At 37.2% G+C, this 21,513-nt stretch overlaps 1 protein-coding gene across 1 annotated transcript; it reads left to right on the forward strand.

Moving 5' to 3' along the window:
- The first annotated feature begins 233 nt into the window (after window positions 1-233).
- LOC141505571 (serotransferrin-like) lies at window positions 234-10,956 on the forward strand. The gene is given in 12 exon segments (XM_074211500.1): window positions 234-428; window positions 629-871; window positions 2,004-2,172; window positions 4,589-4,756; window positions 5,670-5,753; window positions 6,250-6,399; window positions 6,754-6,825; window positions 6,828-6,894; window positions 8,225-8,292; window positions 9,439-9,461; window positions 9,463-9,624; window positions 10,621-10,956. Coding segments are annotated over 12 exon segments (1,737 nt in total).
- Window positions 10,957-21,513: the final 10,557 nt, after the last annotated feature.

The raw sequence follows: 21,513 nt of genomic DNA on the forward strand, positions 1-21,513 counted from the left end.
TCTTTTCTGTTCCTTAGGTACTTTCATTTTGCCTTCTGACATGGTGGGAAAGAAAGGGGAGAACATTTTGGGAATGAGAACTTCTTCTCTGAATAATTGAGTTTGGATGGGTTGCTAGATTCCTTTGTCTATTTGGTGAGTGCAACTGGCTTGCAAGCACTGGAGGTCTTGTTCCTCTGTGCTCTTCCCTGGAGTCTGACTTCACAGGGGACACCTTAGAGGTGAGTGTGGACATGAACTCAGTCCCTTCTGGCTTTTCTCCTTTAGGACTATGCCTGGTTTCCACAGAACAAGTGAGATGGTGCGTCATATCAGAAAATGAGCTGAAGAAATGTAATGAATTTAAAGAAGCCATGAAGACTAACAATAGTTCTAGTCTGGCCTGTATAAAGAGCATCTCCCACATGGATTGTGTCAAGGCCATTTCAGTAGGTCACAAATCCTTCTTAGAGTGGTGTGGTGGAGGGTATGTGATTGTCTGCTTGTAGGAGAATGGAAGAATGTTCTCCTTGCTCTCCCCCTACATTCTTAGTCATTACACTGGCACCCCCCTTCTAGATCTTGTTACTGTTCATTTGTTTCAGTTATGTCTGACTCTTCATGACCCTATTTGGGGTTTTCTTGGTAGAGATATTGGAATAGATTGCCATTTCCTTCTCATGCTTATTTGGAGGTTTTGCTGCTTCTTGCAGAGAACCTTCAAATGGAGGCTGAAAGAGAAAAGTATGAATTACTGTGCCCTGATAACACAAGGAAGCCTGTGGATAAATTCAAGGACTGCAACCTGGCCAGGATCCCTGCTCATGCTGTGGTGGCCCGAAGTGTGAATGGCAAGGAGGATATAATCTGGAGTCTCCTCTCTATTGCACAGGTATCTTTTTCTTTTCTAAAAAAATAAATTGTTTTCAGTTTTAAATTCTGTACCTCTGCCCCCTCCCCTCCCATACCCATTGAGATATAAATTTCTCAAATGACTTCATTACAAATATGCAAAATTTTCAGCTCTATTTGGAGGTGGATAGCATTTTTCATGAGTCTTCCTTTCACAATTGACTCTGATAAGTTTAAGATAAAACTTGATAGTCTTCCCTGGTTTTTCTGAAACCATCGTTATTTCTTACAGCACAAAAGTATTCAATCATATTCATATATCATAACTAGTCTGATCATTCCCCAATTGATGGGCATTCCCCTAGATTTCCATCTCTTTACATGACAGAGAACTGCTATACATATTTGTGCACAACATGAACCCTTTTTCTTTGATCCCATTGGGGGAATAGACTTAGTAGGATTATTGGGTAAAAGGTAATGCAAAGTTGCATTTTGGGGACTAGAATTTTTGGACTAGTTCTTTAGCAGTGCATTAGTGTGCAATCTTGTGGTTGTGGTTTCATTGCTCCTATTTACTGTTCTCTTTAAATCCTAAAATGCTGGCTATCCTCTCCAGAAAATAAAAATCTTTCAGAAAATAAGAATGTAGTAGTAATACACACAAGGTCCTGGGGCTAGAGAACCAGTGCTCATATTGTCTTCACAATCAGTCATGGACATTTCATTGCATTAGTCTTCAGTTTTCTTATCTGTACAGCTCGGACTATATCCAGATGTCCCTGTGGTCTCTCCCAACATTAGATCTTGGTTATAAATTCTATGTCTGTAAAAGTAAAATACTGACATTCTTTTCCCTACAGAGATTTTGAAAATTATATTAGAACTTATATTATATTAGAAAGTATGTTTAGAAAGGAATATTTTGGTATTGGTTCTGTTATTCTGATAAGAGATCTTTGAGGTGATTTTTGACAAGATAGAGCAGGGATTGTAAAAGCAGAGAGGGGGCAATGGAATAGAACTCAAGGGGTTGGGGAACCAATGGCAAAGAGATAATAGTACAAAGCTTAGGATCAGAATAGATCACTGAGAATATAGAGAAAAGGACCCAAACAATGGGTGACCTTCCTTGTTAGCAGTTTGCATTCATGGTTCTCTTTCTTGAATAGGAAAAATTTGGCAAGGGCAAGTCAGAGCAATTCAACCTGTTTTCCTCTCATCTTGGAAAAAACTTGCTATTTAAGGATGCTACCAATAGATTTTTGAAAGTTCCTCCAAAGATGGACTATGAATTGTACCTGGGATACCAGTTCATCCAGGCCATTAAGCCTATAAAAGGTAAGCATGGTCATGCCATGGAGCCCAAACAGTTTGATAGCAATTAACACATAGGGCAATAAGTCCTACTCAGCTGCAGTCATTGTTAGACATCATAGATTCAGAGGGGTTAAATGACTTTCTCCTTCTGGTCTCCCACAGATTGTTAGAGGCTTCTCAGTATTTGTCACCTGAATCTGGTAGGTTTTTGGAGGATTTAGTGAACAATGGCAAACATTTCAAGAACAACCTCCTCAGGGTCTGTACTATATTCAGTGTTAGTTTTCAAGGCACAGAGGAAATTTTTAGAATATCAGTCCTCAATTCAATTCCATTAAATCTTCCTTCCCTTCATAGTTCTAAGCTGACACCACTAGGGAAGTACAGAATCAGAATGGAATCTTACAGGTCAAATATGTGCAAATATTCATATTTGAGAATCTTAACCTCCTCAGGGTCTGTACTATATTCAGTGTTAGTTTTCAAGGAACAGAGGAAATTTTTAGAATATCAGTCCTCAATTCAATTCCATTAAATCTTCCTTCCCTTCATAGTTCTAAGCTGACACCACTAGGGAAGTACAGAATCAGAATGGAATCTTACAGGTCAAATATGTGCAAATATTCATATTTGAGAATCTTATTTCAGAACGGACCTTAGAAATGTAATATACATTTTTTGAGAATCTGGTCATATGTCAGAATTTCAAGGAGCCTTGTTTCCTTCATAGTGAAAATGGATAGGAAAAAAAAAAAGGAAAATAAACATGCCCAAAGCATTTAGGGAAGTCCTCAAAAGGTCAGTTAATTAAGAAATAATATGCTTCGCAGATTTTATTTTAAAATATTCATGATCTTTAACAATGCTTGACACATAGTAGGGACTTAATACTTGAGGAAAGTACAATTATGCCAGGCTTGTCAAGAGAAAATGGTTCTAGGAAAATGGCTATTTCTGAATTGAAATTGTGTTTGTATTCTGTTTCTTATTAACTGCGTGACCTTGGGCAAGTCATCCTTGAAGGTATTAAGGTTTCTTAATTTAGCTCAGGGATCTCTGACTAAATTTCAGGAATCGCCGATTTTGGATAAGGAAAAATACACCTTATTTTAACTAATATCTACTTGAAATTCAACATTTACTTCAATTTTTAAACCAAGTGATTCTTCCCTTATTCTCCAAAAAGAACAATGATATCATGAGATATCATGTCTCACTCACACAATTGACAGAGCCAACCAAGAAACAAGCCCCTCCAGTAAAATGCTGTTGTTGCCCCACCATAAGTATGGCCATCTCGTGGGGTGAGCTGCAAGCTGAAAATCCAGTAGTGGTTTTGCTGTTAGTCTGGGAGAGATTCACAGAGATCCTGCTTTGCCTCTTATCCCTCCCAGACTCCTTTAGAAATTAAGAATGACTTTTCCTTTCTAGAGATTATAGAACCATGTTATTTGGGTCAAAAGGAACCTTGGAGATTCTCTTTTCTCATTTTAAAGAGAAGATGGGGGAAGCTAGGTGGCACAGTGAATACAGCACAAAACCTGGAGTCAGGAGGAACTGAGTTCAGATCTGGCCTAAGATACTTCATAATCACAACAAAAAAATGTTGGCCAGGTGAATTCTTCCTGGAGTGTAATGGGCATGAGGGGAGGTAGAGATCAGTGTGTAAAAAACGACCTTCATTTCCCAGAGGAAATGAAAAGGACTTCCAGTTACTGCATGGATGACAACCTCCTTTGAAAGTCAGAAACCTCAACTCTAAGAAAATTGAGAGAAATTGAAGGGATGAGGACAGCAAGTGGTTTATTGTGGAAATTGAATGAACCACATTGACTCTCATCTTGTGAATTAATTCTAGATCTTGCACAGTTCTGTGCTTATTCAATAAAGATTCTAGTCTTGTGAGGAGTTTAATTGTGTGGCAATTGGAAGAAAATTTTGTATTGATTGAACCTAACCCCTTTGGCTGGGAAGCTGGTTAGAGACTCAAAACCAAGGACATAGTTGATGAGAAGTCAGACCTGTCATAAGGAGTTTTTTTTAATAATTGTTTATCTCAAACATCTCATGCCTTATCTGAAAACTGGTCCCATGTTTCCATGACCCTTGGGGTATTTACCCTTAAAGGAGTGGGACACTGCTTTTCTTAATTTCAAGGAATTGCTTCTGTTCTTTCCTTAACTTGGAAAATCCCTACTCTTTTGTATAATTAGAAGTCAGAGGGCTTAATGTTTCCTTTTAATTGATTGCCCTTATTTGAATATTGTTTTTAATATAAAAGATGTCCCCACTGTATTGAAGGTTCAGTCCTTAAGTTGAAGAATCTAGTCTTGTTTGTTGGGCAATCTTTTTATCTTTCACTGGGCACACCTCAAGCATTTACATAGTACATTTTAAGAATCAATTAGCAGGTCAAACTTTTGATTTCTCTTCCCAGGTCTTGCCCTAGACAAGCTCCATTCCTTAGGGGACAAGAAGGTGAAGTGGTGCATAGTCGATGAGGAGGAAAAGAAAAAGTGTGACGAATGGAGTGTGTTTAGTAATGGAGTCATTGCATGTGAGGTGGGAGAAAATGTTGAAGAATGCATTATCAAGATAATGGTAGGTAGCTCCTGTTTTGTGACAGTATTAGTGTTTTGAGGTTTTTCAACCAACCTTAGTTCTTCAGAGGACCTGGATTTTGATTACTCCTCTCCTACTTACCCGTTGTGTGACCCTGAACAAGTTGTTTGGGAATTAGTTTCCTTGTTTGTAAAATGAAGGGCTTGGTCTAGGAAATTATGAAAATACTATCAACTGTAAACTCCCATCATTCAAAGTAGGAACAGAAGGAAGATGATGATAAATATTAATAGCAATATGTCTACTGAGGGTACCTGATTCTAAGAAGTCATATGTTTGGCTAAGTCCCTTCCTCCATGCCCAGGAAATCAGTAAAGCCATCAACCAGATTACTATATGAACATGTGAATGCTTTCCAGAGCTCTTGAGAATCTGAGGAAAAATGTCATGTTTATTTTGTTACTCCTATAAAATGAGGGTGGTTGGATTAGATGACCTTGGAGGGTCCTTTCTAGGTATATCTCTATGATGCAACTTTAAACTTAGAAGTGACTTTAAGTGTGCAAAGCATTTTATTCATAAAAACTCTCAAGTGAGTTTCGCCTCTGGAATTACCACTTCAGATTGAGCATTAGCAGGTCACACAGCTGCCAGAGACTTGAACTGAGGTCTTCTTGACTGAAGGTCAAGGTCATCATGGATTTCATCCCCATATTAGACAATTTTTTATAGGAGATAAAATAATCCATAGTTTAAGACAGCATTCCTTAATCCTGAAGTTCATGAATAAAGGCAGGTTGTCATAAGAGAATTGGTTGAGATATTCAGAGGTAGGATGAATTTTCACACTTAATGTTAATTCTAAACTTTGGAGAATCAAGGATTCTCCTAAATGAAATAACATTGTAATGGAATAAACCCTCATGTTTAAGAGATCTTATATTTAATGATTGTAGATGTAAGAAACTCCATTGACTTTATTTCAGCACCTAAGAATACAGAGAGCCATGGACCTGACTGTATGAATAAAGTTGCTGAGGGTGAGTATATTGGTGAGTCAATCAGCAATTGCCTGAGTGGAAGGAAAAATTTCTGCTGTTTTGAAAAGCAAAACTTCAAAAGATCCCCAGCAGATGAAAAGGTGGGACACCAAAGGGGGGTGGTCACAAAGAGTCAGAGGCTAATGCCTGAATATAAACAATTAAATGGAAAAGACTGCCTCAGGAAATAATGGATTCTCTTTAATTGGAAGTCATTTGAGCACAACCAGGAAGACAGCTTATTTGGTATGTTATAGTGGAGATACCTCTCTGGTCAAGAGAATTTAAGCAGATGACTTTCCACCTCTCCAGTTCATAAAATCTGGGAACAATAGACACACACACACACACACACACACACACACACACATATATATGTATATATATAACATTTCCCTCAAGGTCTGAAGTTGGCTTGTAGTTAGTACCAACTGGCCCCTTCTGGGATGCCTCATAATACTAACTTTTGCTTTTTTCATCCATTTTGGTTTACAAGGCTATTATGCTGTGGCTGTTGTTAGAGTAGGTAGTAACCTCACTTGGGATTCACTACAAGGCAAGAAGTCCTGCCACACAGCCATTGACACTGCAGGCTGGAATATACCCATGGGCCTGATAAACAACAAAACCAATTCCTGTGAATTTGGTAAGCTGGTTCTTGGTTTGTCTTGACTTCCCTTAGTGATTAGACACTTGGGTAAAGTTACATTGTGAAATGTATAGGGAGTATAGGGAGAATTAAGGGCAGATTTGAAGGAGAAGTCATCACCAAAGGATCTGGGTGAAGGTGGGGTGTATGAATTGACTTGCTGTACATAAATCATCATCTTGTGGGATCATCCTGTGACGGACAGCATACCTGCCTGTCACCTAATTTCTGAACGTCTTATTTCAAGTTCTAAGCTTATAATCGTTAAGGCAATTATGTAGTTTAAAATAGTCTTTTAAAAGTACTCTTGTATTAATTCAAATAAAAACATCTGTCTTTCCTCTTATTTACATAAATATTTCAGTGAATCCTGTGCTCCTGGAGACAATAAAGATTCCAAACTCTGTGCCTTATGTATTGGCAATCACCAGTTTTGGATAAATGTGACACTAGTACCAAAGATACCTACTATGGCTACATTGGGGCTTTCAGGTAAACATATTAAATCTAATGGTATTATTAATACAGTCTCCTTAAAAATCATCTTTCTACACTTTCAAAGAAACTGAAAGATCACACAGTTGCATGGTCAGGGCCCCAACTGTCCTTACTACCTGAGGAATTGCTCTTTTTCCAGACTCCCAAGGTGCCTTGCTTTCATGCTGCCATGAAAGGAAGACAGCCTCTTTCCAATTTTTAGCCACTAAGAAAAGAGCTAAAATATTCTTTAAGTGGAAACTTGGGGTCAAAAGGGAAGAACATATTAGTAATATTTTGGAGGGAGAGTTTAATGCAGTAGAGTTAAATGACTTGACCAAGGTCACACTGCTAGGTAATAGAGTATTTGAGTTCAGATGTGTACTCAGATCCTCCTGACTCCAGGGCCAGTGCTCTATTCACTATTCCACCCTAGCTGTCCCCATTGTAGTAATTTTCTTTGCATAAATCTAAATTTCTAGAATGGGACAATTCACAGCTCCATCAATGAATCAATGTGCCCATTTCTCTAACTCCTCCAACAATGAATGTTCTTCTCTTTAGATAGCTTTGCAATTTTTAGAATGTGAAGTGAAACCTCAGATTTTTGATTTGCCTTTTTGTTTTCTGCAGGAAAAGCTATTGATTTAGATAAATCTGTAGTTAAAATTCTTCTGAGGGCTATTTGTTCATATTCTTTGACCACTTAAATCACTGAGGGAATGGCATTGAACTTATCCAATTTGTAATCATTTCACTGAAAATAATTGTTTTATCTTTTGTGATTGCCTTTATGCTTTGGTTCAAATTTCTCCTTGACCATAGCTGTGAAAGGTATTGCAGTGGGTTAGGTTCTTATTAAAGATTTAGAGACTGAAGACAGAAGATTTAAGGCCACTGAAAAGGTGAAGGAATTTGCATTCTCTCTGGGAATTTAAAACTGCTTAGGATTTTATTATAGCACATTGTTATAAATATGCATGTTAAACTAGAAAAGCAAGAAGCAATTTAAGAATGGGCTAGGTGAAGTTTGAGTGAAAGTGAGAAAGAGATTTTGTTTTAGAGATTCTTTTATATATACCATACCAAATCTTCAACAAAATGAATTTATTACTGAGAACATGGGAAAGATTACCTGCATATACTGGTTTCAGCATGGCACAAACCCAGAGGATTTTTCTGGGCCTCATTTTGCTTATCTGAAAATAAGAAAGATTTGCTTGACCCCCTGAGGTCCCTTCTAGTCCTACAGTTCTATAAAAGAAAGGTGTGACTCTGAAAGATTCTGTTCAAGAAAGAGAATCATAATGCTTTCATCTCATTGCCTGTCTCTCATTTCTTGTAGATGCCTGGCTGAGAATGTAGGCAATGTTGCCTTTGTGAAACACACCACTGTCCTGGAGAATACAGATGGTATGTGATTACTTTGATTTTTGACTACCATGTTTTCCAGTGGGTTTAGCTCCTTTGCTGAAAGTGAGTTAGACATATGGGGAAATCCATGACTTCTGGACTCCTGATACAATTCTATTCCAGTGAACCAAAAAGTTAGGCCCAAAGTAGCAAATGAATCTTTATACCAAACTTGTACAACAAAGAGTAATTGAGTAGTGGTTATGCAAATCACTATGCTATGTGCCAAATAAAAGCAATGAATTGTAAGGAAAAGAGAATTAGAGTTCAAATCAATTTGAACCTGAGATCAAATGCTCTCAGGTCTCAGCTTTGAGTTTGATAGTTTGATGGGAGCCTGGACTCCCACAAGGGATAGTGGAAAACAACAGTGGTTGGTCCTTTCCTGACCAAAGGACTTGCTAGTCTTCTGTTTGGAGGTGGTCAGTCATTCTTATAGTAGTCAAAAACATTGGAATGAATAAATGAATTCTTCCAGGGAGTGAAGGAACATATAGATGGGATCTCAGCATTTATTCCTTTTTTACTGAAGTGGAAGGAGGCCCAGGGGTGTTCCATCTTGTACCTATGACTGCAGAGGTTATTTCAGATCAGTCAGGTTTTGAATCTGGGTCCTCGAGTCCAGAGCACTCTTCTGTGTCCATGACTTACTCTAGCAGCACGACAAAGCACAGATATGAAATGGCTGAAATCTGTATTCACACAAGTGTGCTAATATACTCAGACATGGTATTCATGATAGCCTGTGAAATAGATTTCAAAAATGATTCTCCCCACCCAATTTTTGTCCTTAAGGGGAACCTGACAAATGAGGTATAGAAGCCAGTGTTCAATATTTGAGAAGCAGTCAGAAAGTTCAGGATTTTTTCCATTCTCTCCTGAAACTAAGAGATATTTGGAAACAACAACATAATACATTGTTTTTGGTCTTGAAGCCAGAGGTTTGGTTTGAACCTCAAGGAAAAGTGAGTAGAGGTGGTCTGGAGAGAATGATTGAGCATGAGATTCAAGTTGAACTCCTGAGGGGCAGTAGATCTTTTCTTCTTTCCCTACATCCACATGGCACTGATTTTATGGGTGATAGCCTTTGGACAACTAGCTGAAAACGAAATAGTTAACTGTTGGTCACTTTCACTTTCCTTTCAGGGAACAATACAGAACCTTGGGCGGAAAAACCTGGAGAGCAAAAGTTTTAGATTCTTGTGTTTAGATGGAACCCAGAAGGAAGTGACCAAACCTCAGGAATGTTACCTGGCTCAGGCACCCAACCATGCTGTGCTCTCACGCAAGGATAAGACAGCTTTTGTTCGACAGGTGTTATTGAATCAACAGGTCTGTATAATTCAGTCTGCCATCCCTTTTCCTCACTTAATTGAACTTGAATCAGTTAATAGGGTCCAGAATCCAGTCATTCAATTTATTTATGACTGAAATCAGGTCATTAGTTAGAGGCAATGGTTTTGTTCTGTCCTGAGTTTCTATGTAGAAAGGAAGAACATTATATATTAGCCCTCTCAGTGAATATATTTTTTTAGGTTTCTGCAAGGCAAACGCGGTTAAGTGGCTTGCCCAAGGCCACACAGCTAGGTAATTATTAAGTGTTTGAGAACAGATTTGAACCCCCTGACTCCAGGGCCGGTGTTTTATCCACTGCCACCTAGCTGCCCCCTCAGTGAGTATTTTTAAAATCTCAATTCTTGAACTCTGGGAAAGTTACACATAGACTCACACTGTTTCACTTGGTTCTTTCCTTACCTCTATAAGGTAAGAGTAATGGTAGTTAGCCTGGGTCCAGGTTGTGATAAATATATTTTGTCCTTGTTGATCTGCTTTTTAAAATAGAGCCCTGGTAGAACTTAGGGGCACTGTGATTAAAAACAGGCTTAAAAAAGAAATTAAGCAAACCGAGGAAAGCTTTTGCTTGTATGTTGGTGGAGCAAGTAGATGTATGATTGAAGGAGGAATCCTTACTTTCAAAAGACATCTTCACCATTTGGATGACGCACTGCCCCGATTCTGCCATTTATTCCTTAAGATCAGGGGTATTGTGCTGCCATATCCAATAAATATAGAAACTTTAAATGTTTGCTCAAATATAGCAGGCTAATGTGACCTGTGAATGATATCTACAGAAATGCCATTTTAAATCATCCCTTAGGTAGGATAATGCAGTGCAGTAAGTGGAAATCATTTAGCATCCAAGAAAGACAGTAGCATAGTTGTCAAAGGGGTCCTAAGAGGAAGAGATAGACCTGATCCTGAACAAATCATTTTTTCCCCATTCCTCAATGGATGTTTGCTGATAATGTGTCTGTCTCTTTGATCCAGAGTCTTTTTGGAACTTATGGAACTGAAAAAGATATATTTTCTATCCTCCCCAAAACCAAAAACCTTCTGTTCAAGCACAACACTGAGTATTTGGCAAAACTCCCAGCTGACATCACCTACGAACAATTCTTAGGACAAGAGTATGTCAAAGCTGTTGGTTCTCTCAAGAAATGCTCGACTTCCTGTAAGTATAAGGAAAGCTTATGGGGAAACAGGGAGCAAAAAATTCTTAAATTCTTCTTAAATTCTGACAAATATGGAGTACCTACTGTGGGTCCAGCACTGTTCAAGGTGCTGAGGAGACAAAGGCAATCAAATAGTCTTCAATTTGTCTGATTTTTCTCTAAAGAACCATGTGGTGGAATAACTGGTGACCATGGCTTCTTCCCTTTCTAGTCTTAGGTTGGTTCTAGATGTAATCTGGTGACGAAGAGGAGAATAGAACATGGTCAACAAGCATTTATTAAACATCTATCATACCTAAGAAATTTATCTCCTTACTCATTATAATCCTTAGGCCCATACAAGATTCCACTCCTCCATCCTATTGCCCCTCCCTGCAAAAGGGAGTAGCAAAGGGAGAGTCTGAGAATGACTTTACTTTAAAATTCAGATGACTCTTCTCATAGAATGGTAAACTAATTCATTATAATTGACCAGAGAAAGAAAATGGAAACTGAATTGGTCCATCTTTGAGGCACCCATAAGAAAAGGCATTAAGTTTAAGGGTTTTAAGTTTATATTTTCAGGAAGCTCTGGAACCTCATAGCCTTTTGCACCCCCCCCCCCCATCTTCCCAGGCCTTCTACAATCTCTGTTCAGGCTGGAATCACTGGTCTTGGCTCACAGGATGCAGCTCCAATGACTTGGGGTTTGAGCAAAGCTCTTTTGCATTAAGTGAAAACTGGATTGGATAACCTTTCTGGTGATACAACTCTGATAATGTATGCATGAGCATGTTTGTGTATGTGTCTGTGACTGACAGCAGAATAGAATCAGTCATAGAAAAGATACCAGAAAAAGGTTATCTTTTAAGAAAATTTTCATGTTCTTTATTGGTTATAATTTCTGGTATTATAGAGGAGGGGATGGTTGCATCGTTCTTTGTAATAACTGACAGTCTGAATAACCTGTCCCATTCTCTCCCCCACAGCTCTCCAGTCTGTCTGAATTTCACAAATTCTAGAAAACCAGGAAAGTGAGACATCTCCCATGAGGAACTAGCTTACTGGACTGCTCTTTGCACCTCACTTCCTTTTAACAGATAATCATCTTCCACCTTCATACTTCATACTTCCACCACATCATAGTACTTCATATTATTGTCTTGTTCTTTTTTAATTTTATATTTACATTTTTCTATTTATATTAGTCATTTTGTGTAAAAGGAAAAACATGAGATTCCCTGCTGTCTTCTGAATCATAAAGTGGATGAAAGTCACTGATTCTGTTTCATGTTGACCTTCCTTCATACTTCATGGTTTTTCCTATGTCTAGACTGCTCTGCCATATTGCAGTCCCGCTTTTATTTTAGACTAGAGAAATGATTTCTTTTAAGAAACTCACTGAGGAAATGAAACAGTGTAGACCACCAGTCCTCAGTCTGCTGCAGTTTTTTTTTAGGTTTTTGCAAGGCAAATGGGGTTAAGTGGCTTGTGTAAGGCCACACAGCTAGGTAATTATTAAGTGTCTGAGGCCGGTGTTGAACCCAGGTACTCCTGACTCCAGGGCCGATGCTTTATCCATTGCTCACCTAGCCGCCCCTAGTCTGCTGCAGTTTTAAGAATGGTTGGAGCACTAAGAGCTTGGCTTGTTCAGGGTTACCTAGCAAGGAGCAGAACCAAAACTAGTTCTTCTAGGCTGAAGCTTAGAAGTGATATGGTGGTTATCCTAAATTCTCAAAGATGCTGTGAAATCAAGGAGATGATGCTATTTGGATTAAAGTGAAGTGACTTGTCCAAGGTCACAGAGCTAGTAAGTGTCTGATCCATATTTGAACTCAGAACCTCCTGTTCTATTTAGGGCATCACTTAGATGCCTATACTTTCAATAAACTGGAGTAAAAAAGGTATCAGTCCTAATCCCAGACAAATTAAAAGCAAAAATTAATCCTTAAAAGGGATAAGGGAGGAAACTACACCATTGGTAATGAAGCTATATCATTACTAAACTTGTATGTACCTAGGGGTATAGGTAATTTGATGGAATATTGACAAAAATACAAAGATTAACAGAAGAAATAAATTACTTAAATAACTTCATTTTAGAAAAAGAAATTGAAGAAACCATCAAACTCCCTAAGAAAAACTCTCCAGGTTCCAATAGATTCAAGAGAATTCTACCAAACATTTAGGGAGCAATTTTAAAAAAATAGAAGAGGAAGGAGTTCTGCCAAACTCTTTTATGACACCAACATGGTGCTGACACCAGGAAGAACCTAAACAAAAATTATAGACCAATCTCCCTAATGAATTCTGATGACTATATTAAATTAAAAAGGTTTTGCACTAATAAAATCAGAAGGAAAGAAGAAAGCTGGGAAACAATCTTCACAACCAGGAATTCTGATAAAGGTCTCATTTCTAAAATATGTAGAGAATTGCATCAAATGTATAAGATCACAAGTCATTCCCCAATTGATAAATGGTCAAAGGATATGAACAATTTTCAAATGAAGAAATTAAAGCTATGTATATATATATATATATATATATATATATATATATATGATTATACAAAAAATGCTCCAAAACATTGTTGATTAGAGAAATGTAAATTAAAACAACAATGAGATATCATCTCACACCTATTAGATTAGCCAAGATGAGAAAAAGGGAAGATGATTAATGTCGGAGAGGTTGTGGGAGGATTATGACATTGATGCATGCTGGTGGAGTTGTGAATGGATCCAACCTTTCTGGAGAGCAATATGGAATTATGCCAAAAAGCAATAACACTGTTCATACCTTTGACCCAGCAATTGCAATTCTAGGTCTATATCCAGAGGAAATTATAAAAAATGGGAAAAGTCCTACATGTTCCAAAATATTCATAGCAGCTTTCTGTAGTGGCAAAGAATTGGAAATTGCAGGGATGCCCATAAATTGGGGAATGGCTAAATAAGTAAAGGTACATGAATAGTATGGAATACTATTGTTGTATAAGAAATCATAAAGAGTTGGACTCTAGAGAAGCATGGAATGACTTATGGGATCTGATGCTAATTGAAGGGAGGAGAACCAAGAGAACAATGTACACATCAACAACAATATGAGATGAACAACCTTGATGGTAGCAGCTCCTCTTGGCAGTGCAGAGGCTAAGACAATTGTATTTGACTGGTTATGGATTAAAACATCCCCAGTCTGAGGAAGAAAAACAAAACAAAACAGAGCACACATGAAAAAAAAATCCTTCCGAATCTGATGAACATTTTATAAAAGTTATCTCTTCTGTATCTCTTTCACTTAATTGTAATTTTTAATGCCAAAAATGACTAATGTGTAAACAAAATATATATGTAAAATGTAAAATGACTTTTCCCTGCTGAGGAGAGGGTGGTGGGAAGGGAAGGTGGAGGGAAATTTTGTAACTTGGAAATATTCATTTATATATATGGATGAAAATAGACAAATTAATTTTTAAAAAACAACATTTTGCAGGATTCTGTTTTTTAATCCATTCTGCTATCTGCTTCTGTTTTATGGGATAGTTCATCCCATTAACATATACAGTTAAGTTGACCAATTCTGTATTCACTCCATGCTATCTCTCTCTCTCCATTTCTGTTTATCTCTTTTCTTTTATTTCTCCTCACCAAAATTTTACTACCTTTCCCCTTTGACTTTTCTTTTAAAAATTTAATTTTCAGTTTATTTTCACTTATACCTTCCCTTACCTTTTATCAGTCCCTTCTTCCCTAATCTTTCTCTTTCCCAGTCTCCCCCTTCCCTGTAGATTGTTAGATTTTTAAACCCAAGAAAGAATATATCTTATTCCCTCACTGGGCTGAAACTATTGAATAGAATTTACTCAGCATTCTGATTCTCCTTTTCCCTCTAAAGTTATAATCTTTGTGCCTCTTAGTATTTTATCTCTCTATTATTATTATTATTATCATCATCATAATAATCATCATCATTTTAGGCAATGGAACAATGACTTGCCCAAGGACACATACCTAGGCAATTATTAAGTGTTTGAGGCCAGATTTGAACTCAAGTACTCCTGACTCCAGGGCTGGTGCTCTAACCACTGTGCCACCTAGCCACCCCCTCTAATATTATTAATCAGGTATCATCAATCACAGTTCGATTATTTGCTTGTTTGACAAATTCATCTTGTTATCAAGATATCACACATTGTTTTTACTTGATTGCTTGATAAGCAACCATTGACTCAAATTGCATCAAAGTATAATTGTAATCATTTTTTACCTTATCCCCTTTTCAAGTATCTTTCAAGTACACATAATTCTCCTTAAGAGCCAAAGTATTATCCAAAGCCAAATCATTTCTTTAACTATTTGTGCCCTTCCCCCAGACCTATTTTCATTCATACTTTACCCCACCTCCTCCCAACCCAGGGCACTTATCACCTTGTTAAGTCAAGCAAGGCCTACTCTCTCTCCCACTTTACCCCCCTCTTCCCACCCAGGGTGCTTAACCCCTTGTTAAGTCTTACCCTGATCTAATTAAATGTAAGATTTTAAAGATCTCTAAGTACTGGGAGGCTCTAGAGGTTTTACCAGAGAACCCTTCAAATGATTATAAGTTACAGATTCACTGACTGAGGGCCTTGAAGTTTAGATGTCCTCATTTGAAAAGGTGCTAAACACTGCTTAATTAAAGTGAGTCAAAGGATAATGGGATACTTAAGTTTAAAGGTAACACCTCTGTTTTTCTTCAGGGCTTTTTGTCTTAGAGTGATGTCATCTTGGACTGCTTCAATTGAGAGATAAGACCCAATTATACCGATATCCTTTTAGGTTAGTTCTCTTCAATTATATTCTACCCTCTAATTATCCTTAGAGAAGTGCTAAAGAATTAGATGTGTTATAGTTTCCCTTTTATGGTTGTACATAATTTGATAGTCTAGACCAACATTTGTTTTTGTTTTGTTTTGCTTTTTTCTTCCCCTTTTTCTTTACCTTTTTTTAATGTAACTTGATTGAATTCTCTGTTCAATTTTGGTCTTTGTGTCAGGAAATTCTGGAAGTCCTCTATTTTTTTGGACATTCATGTCTTTCCCAAATAGTATATGCTGATTTTTGCAGTGTAGTACATTCTGGGTTGTAATGCCAGGTCTTTTGCTCTCCAAAATATGCTATTCCAGGTCTTAGAAATCTTCAGTGTTGTGGCTATGTGCTGTGTGAGTCTGATTCGGTTTTTCTATATATTTGAATTGTTTTCTTTTTGCTGCTTGCAATCTTCTCTTCTTTATTTGAGAATTCTGGATTTGGGCTAATATGGTCCTTGGAGTTATTATCCTGAGGTCTCTTTCTGGAGGAGTTCTGTGGATTCTTTCAGTTGTTGTATTGTTTTCTTGTTCTAGTAGATTTGGACAGTTTTCCCTTATAATCTCCTGCATGATGTTTTTCAGGTTCTTTTCTTGATCCGGGCTTTCTAGTAGTCCAATGATTCATAGATTGTCTCTTCTGGATCTGTTTTCCATGTCATTCATTTTCCCTAAATGGGACTTTACATTTTCTTCATTTTTTTTCAGCTTTTTAAATTTTATTTGGTGGAATCTTGTAGTCTTGTAGATTCATAGGTTCTATTTGTTCAATTCTAATGTTTAATTTGTTTAATTCTAATCTTCAATTAGCTTCTGTGTTTCCTTTTCCAGTTGAGTATTTTTACTTTTAAAGGAGTTGATTTCTTTGGTCAATTTTTTCATAATTTTCCTGCATGACTTTCTTTTCTTTTTTCCATTTTTCTTCTTCCTCTCTTCTTTTCTTTTTAAATTCTTTTTTAAGCTCTTTGATGAGCTTTTGTATTTAAGTCCAATTTATAGACTGTTTTGATACTTCCCCATGAGTGATTTTTGCACTTTCTTCTTCAGATATGGCATTGCTATCATCTTTGTAGTTCTCTATAGTGAGCGCTCTTTTAGTTTTTTTTGTTAATTTTTGCTATTTTAGCTCTGCTCCTGGGGCACAGGGAGTATCGATCCAAGATTTTTTTTTTTTTTAATGGGGCTGTGTTCTGATCCCTCGCTTGTTGTTGGTCAAGATGTTACCTATGTAGTCCAAGCCTTGCCTGTGCATGTTTCCCCCCCCCCCTCCTTTATGTCCAGCTTCTGACTTAACAGTGGTTTGTTCCTGACCCAATTCTGTCTTTTACCCTGGTGTTCCCAGGGTTCAAACTTTGTTTGGGGTGGGAATCCTCCCTGCTGGATTGCTTTCTACTTGCCAGGACCCCTACTGCTGTTTTTAAACTGTCAGGACCTAGATTGCACTGCGGTTAAAAGTCCTCTGCTGGCTTGCCCACTTTCTGGCCTCCTGGACTTTATTTCCCCTTTTCCCCCAAAGAGGCAGACCTTCAACAATTGAAACTATATTCTTTGAATCTTCTCTTTTTCTTGATGGCATCAGTAGTTTGAATATTAGAGTATAGGCTTCATTTCTCTTTGGTAGGGAAAAGCTCTGGAGGACGTTAGCTTTATACTACCATCTTGACTCCTCCCCAGAAGTCTCACCTCCAGTGATTAAGACACATATTACCTTGGACAAGTCATTTAACTTTAGGCCTCAACTTTCTCATCTGTAAAATTACAAAATTAGAGCCAAATCTGTCTACACACACACACACACACACACACACACACACACACACACACACACACACACACACAGGACTACCTTACCCTATACTTTTTTAAAATGGTGACTATAGACATTTGTTGTTTTTTTCTTATACTGTGTAGATAAACAACTTTTTTGGGTTCTCATTGTGCCAGTTGGTGACTCAAATATATGCTTACATTTTGAGAGTCTATTGTTTTCTATCCTAGGTATAACTAACTTTCCTTAGCCCTTGCTAAACTAAAGTTTCATCTAGGATAATAATATTGGGCAACCCAACCCAAGGCTGGGTTCTACCATAGGAAAAAGTCATTTGATTTGATTTTCTCCCCAGCACTATTCTGATTTTGCTGTGACCAAGAATGCTGTCATCTAAGAAAGATCGGAAGTAAGCTCAGGTACAATTGCAGAGTTTTGAATGTGGACAGAAGATGAAAGGCTTACTGTGCAATCTTAGAGATGTCCAAGGACCATCAATTTCCAATCTTGCCAAATTCCCTTGCCAAATATTATATCTTTCCATGTTAACATGGGCTCCATAATGACTTTATTAACATGTTGTACAACAAGTAGCCAATCAAAAAGACTTCTGAAGGCCAAACCTCCTTGACAGCTAATTGGCATGGTAGATAGAGCTCCAGTAATGGAATCCACAGGACAAGAGTTCAAATATGACTTTAGATAATTGACACTTACTAGATGTGTGACCCAGGACAAGTCATAACTCCAGTTGCCTTGAATAAAATGAATTCTCACCCTTATAATAAATATATTTAAAAAAAAATTGATACTTTGTGAGTGAACTGAATCTGGAGTTGCCTAGAGTTGTCAGAAATCAAACAGCTCAAGGGTAATCTTGAGCAGCACCTGCAGGTCCAGGACTTTGCTTTGGACTTTCTAAACATTCGGGTTTATTGTGTCTGCAAATGTATTCTCCTTCACAGTGCCCTCCTCCCATCTTCTCACTCTTTACTGTGACATTTAAAAAGTTTGACAGAGAAATAATTTCTGGGTAATTTAATCATTTTATTAAACATGCTAGTATTTTAAGTAAACAAATTGGTCAGTGACTCTCTTGAATGCCAAAGGCAATCATCACAGTGAACCATTATATGCCCTTTGGAAGATGGATGTTTCCAAGGGTGTCAATCAATTCTTATTGATTAACAATTATTAAGAAAATGAATATTATTGAGTGACATCATGTCAAAGAAAGATTATCCCTATACCTAATTCACCCCCAGCATTGGGCAATCTATTAAAAGAACTTATTCATTTATTTATCCATTATTATTTATCCATACCTGAGTAAAGCACAATGGCTTCCCCACCTGGATGAGGTCTGAACAAGATTTTTAAGAATGTCCAGTCTCAATATAAGTAATGTCTTTCAAGAGACTGAACATTTGAAATCACAACTTTAGAAAAAGGGAGGAACTCTGAATTTTCCCAAATCATTGATTATTAATAATCATTTCTCTCACCACCTGAAAACTTCTCAAAACTATATTATCTCGGGCAGCTAGGTGGCATAGTGGGTAAAGCACCGGCCTTGGAGTCAGGAGTACCTGGGTTCAAATCCAGTCTCAAACACTTAATAATTACCTAGCTGTGTGGCCTTGGGCAAGCCACTTAAACCCATTTGCCTTGAAAAAAAAACTATATTATCTCACCCCTTTTTCACTCCCCTTTGAGAAGCTGAGAACTCTCTCTTCCTCTCTATATTGCCTTGAAAAATCTTCTCTCCCCTACAAGCCTTTTCCCAGACCATAGATGTTTGCTTTGTATTCTGTGATTAGACTGTTTCATTTCAGATCCTCTTATGGGAGAAAAAAAAAGAGAGGGAGGGAGGGAGAGAAACAAAGAGAGACAGAGACAGAGAGAGACTTTAGAGTAGAAATACATCAAACTGTATAAAGAAAGAGAAACAAAATATATTTAACTAAGACAGGAAGAAGCAGAACTTCATATTTTTTTGGGGAGTACCCAAACACATAATTGGGATTTTTCTGAGTTTGTCTGATTTTAAGCTAGCCCAATTACCCTAATGAGGAGTGGGTTTGTACCTTCAGTTGGAATGTCTTATTGGTTTCAGGGTCTATTGGGAAAACTTCAGGTGTTTCCATATGTTGCAGAGACCCAAAATAATTTTCACTTGGCATAGTTTACTTTGTGGATTTATAGGATCCAGCTACATCCCAAGTCATTGATTATGGACCAGGGAAGTAGATTCATTGATGTCTAGGAATGAGATAGGACCATCTTTAATTGGGCTTAAAATGGGGTCAGGTCAATTTATATGATCCCAAGGACAGCAAATATATCATGGGGATTCCCAGAAGCTGAAGTTATGAGAAACAACAAATTTCCTTGCCATAGAGTAAATGACAGATGGTATTGAGATAATAATTCCCTAAAAGTTAAAGTGTTTTATGAGGATATTGAATTTCTAAATGTAGTTCAGAGTTTGCATTTAATTAGGAGTGGCTGTGGGAACACTTCAACTTTTGTATTTAATGAGAGAGGAAAACATTTAAACTCTTGTTTCTACATTCAAAGGCAGAGAGGAGGATTAAGTTTATTACATGTAATTAATTAGATAAAATTATAAAATACGGAATCAATAATTAATCTTTTAAAAAGTAATCAGGATAGCAGATTGAACTTTAAAAAAATCACTTTTTCTGGACTAGCAACTTTTGAAGGGGCAAATATTCATACTTCTAGTCTAGAATCTTCTCTTTGAAAAGGATGACCATCATCATGGTCTTTTCTTCTGCTCCTCTCAAAGTCTATTTTAGAGATAAAAGGGCAACTTTCCCAAGATATCTATCAGAGCTTCCCCAATACCATTTGGATAAACTCTTAGAGTTTGGGGAATAGTTAATCAAATTTGACTGGAATATAAAATTTGTGATAGGAGAATAGAAAAGTCAGCGGGAGCCTAATTGCATAGGACCTTAAATACTAAGCTATGGAATGTGACACAACATGATATGACACACATTTATTAAGTGCCTGTTATGTATGTGGAACTGTGCTTAGTATTGATAATACAAATACAAAAAGAAAATTGGGAACACTTCTATAAGCTGAAGCAAGGTGAAATGAGCAGAACCAGAACACTGTACATGGTATCAATAACATTGTGCAATGATCAACTATGAATAACTTAACTCTTCTATTAAAAAATACTCCATTTATCTATTTTTCCAATTACATGCAAAGATAGCTTTCAACAATTTAAAAAAAATTTGTTTAACACAATGGGGTTAAAGTGATATGCCCAAGGTCACACAGTTTGGTAATTATTAAGTGTCTGAGGTCAGATTTGAACTCAGGTCTCCCTGATTCCAGGGCTGGTGCTCTATCCACTACACCACCTGCTGCTCCCCTCAACAGTCTTTTCAAAGGTTTTGAGTTTCACATTTTTCTCCCTTTCTCCCTTCTCCCCCCCCTCCCCTTGACAGAAAACAATCTAATATAGGTTATATATGTCTAACTATGATGGCTTAACTCTTCTTAGCAGGACAATTCCAAAAGACTCATGATGGAAAATACTATCCACCTCCAGAGAAAGAACTGCAGGTCAAGGCACATTATTTTCACTTTATTTGGGGGGAGGGGATTTTTTTTTCTTTTGGATTTTTCTTTCTCAAAATGACTAATATGAAAATATGCTTTATATGATTGAACATATTTAACTTATATCAAATTGCTTATCATATTAAGGAGGGTGTGGTGAAGGGAAGGAAATATAAAATTGCCTTTACATTATGATTGAAAAAAATTATTATTTTTCTAAGTTTTTGTTTTTGAAAGGCAATGGGGTTAAGTGGCTTGCCTAAGGCCACACAGCTAGGTAATTATTAAGTGTCTCAGGCCAAATTTGAACTCAGGTACTCCTGACTCCAGGGCTCTATCCACTGTGTCACCTAGCCACCCCGAAAAAAATATTATTAAAAAATAAAAATAAAGTCTTTGCTTTCAAAGCGTTTTTAAATAATAGGAGAGAAAAAAATACACAAGTGGAAGCAAAAAAGGAGAAGAGGGGACTTATTGACATGAGTTTGAATTTAAGCTAAGTA

This window comes from Macrotis lagotis, chromosome 1, assembly GCF_037893015.1.
Source record: "Macrotis lagotis isolate mMagLag1 chromosome 1, bilby.v1.9.chrom.fasta, whole genome shotgun sequence".
Classification (NCBI taxonomy): domain Eukaryota; kingdom Metazoa; phylum Chordata; class Mammalia; order Peramelemorphia; family Peramelidae; genus Macrotis; species Macrotis lagotis.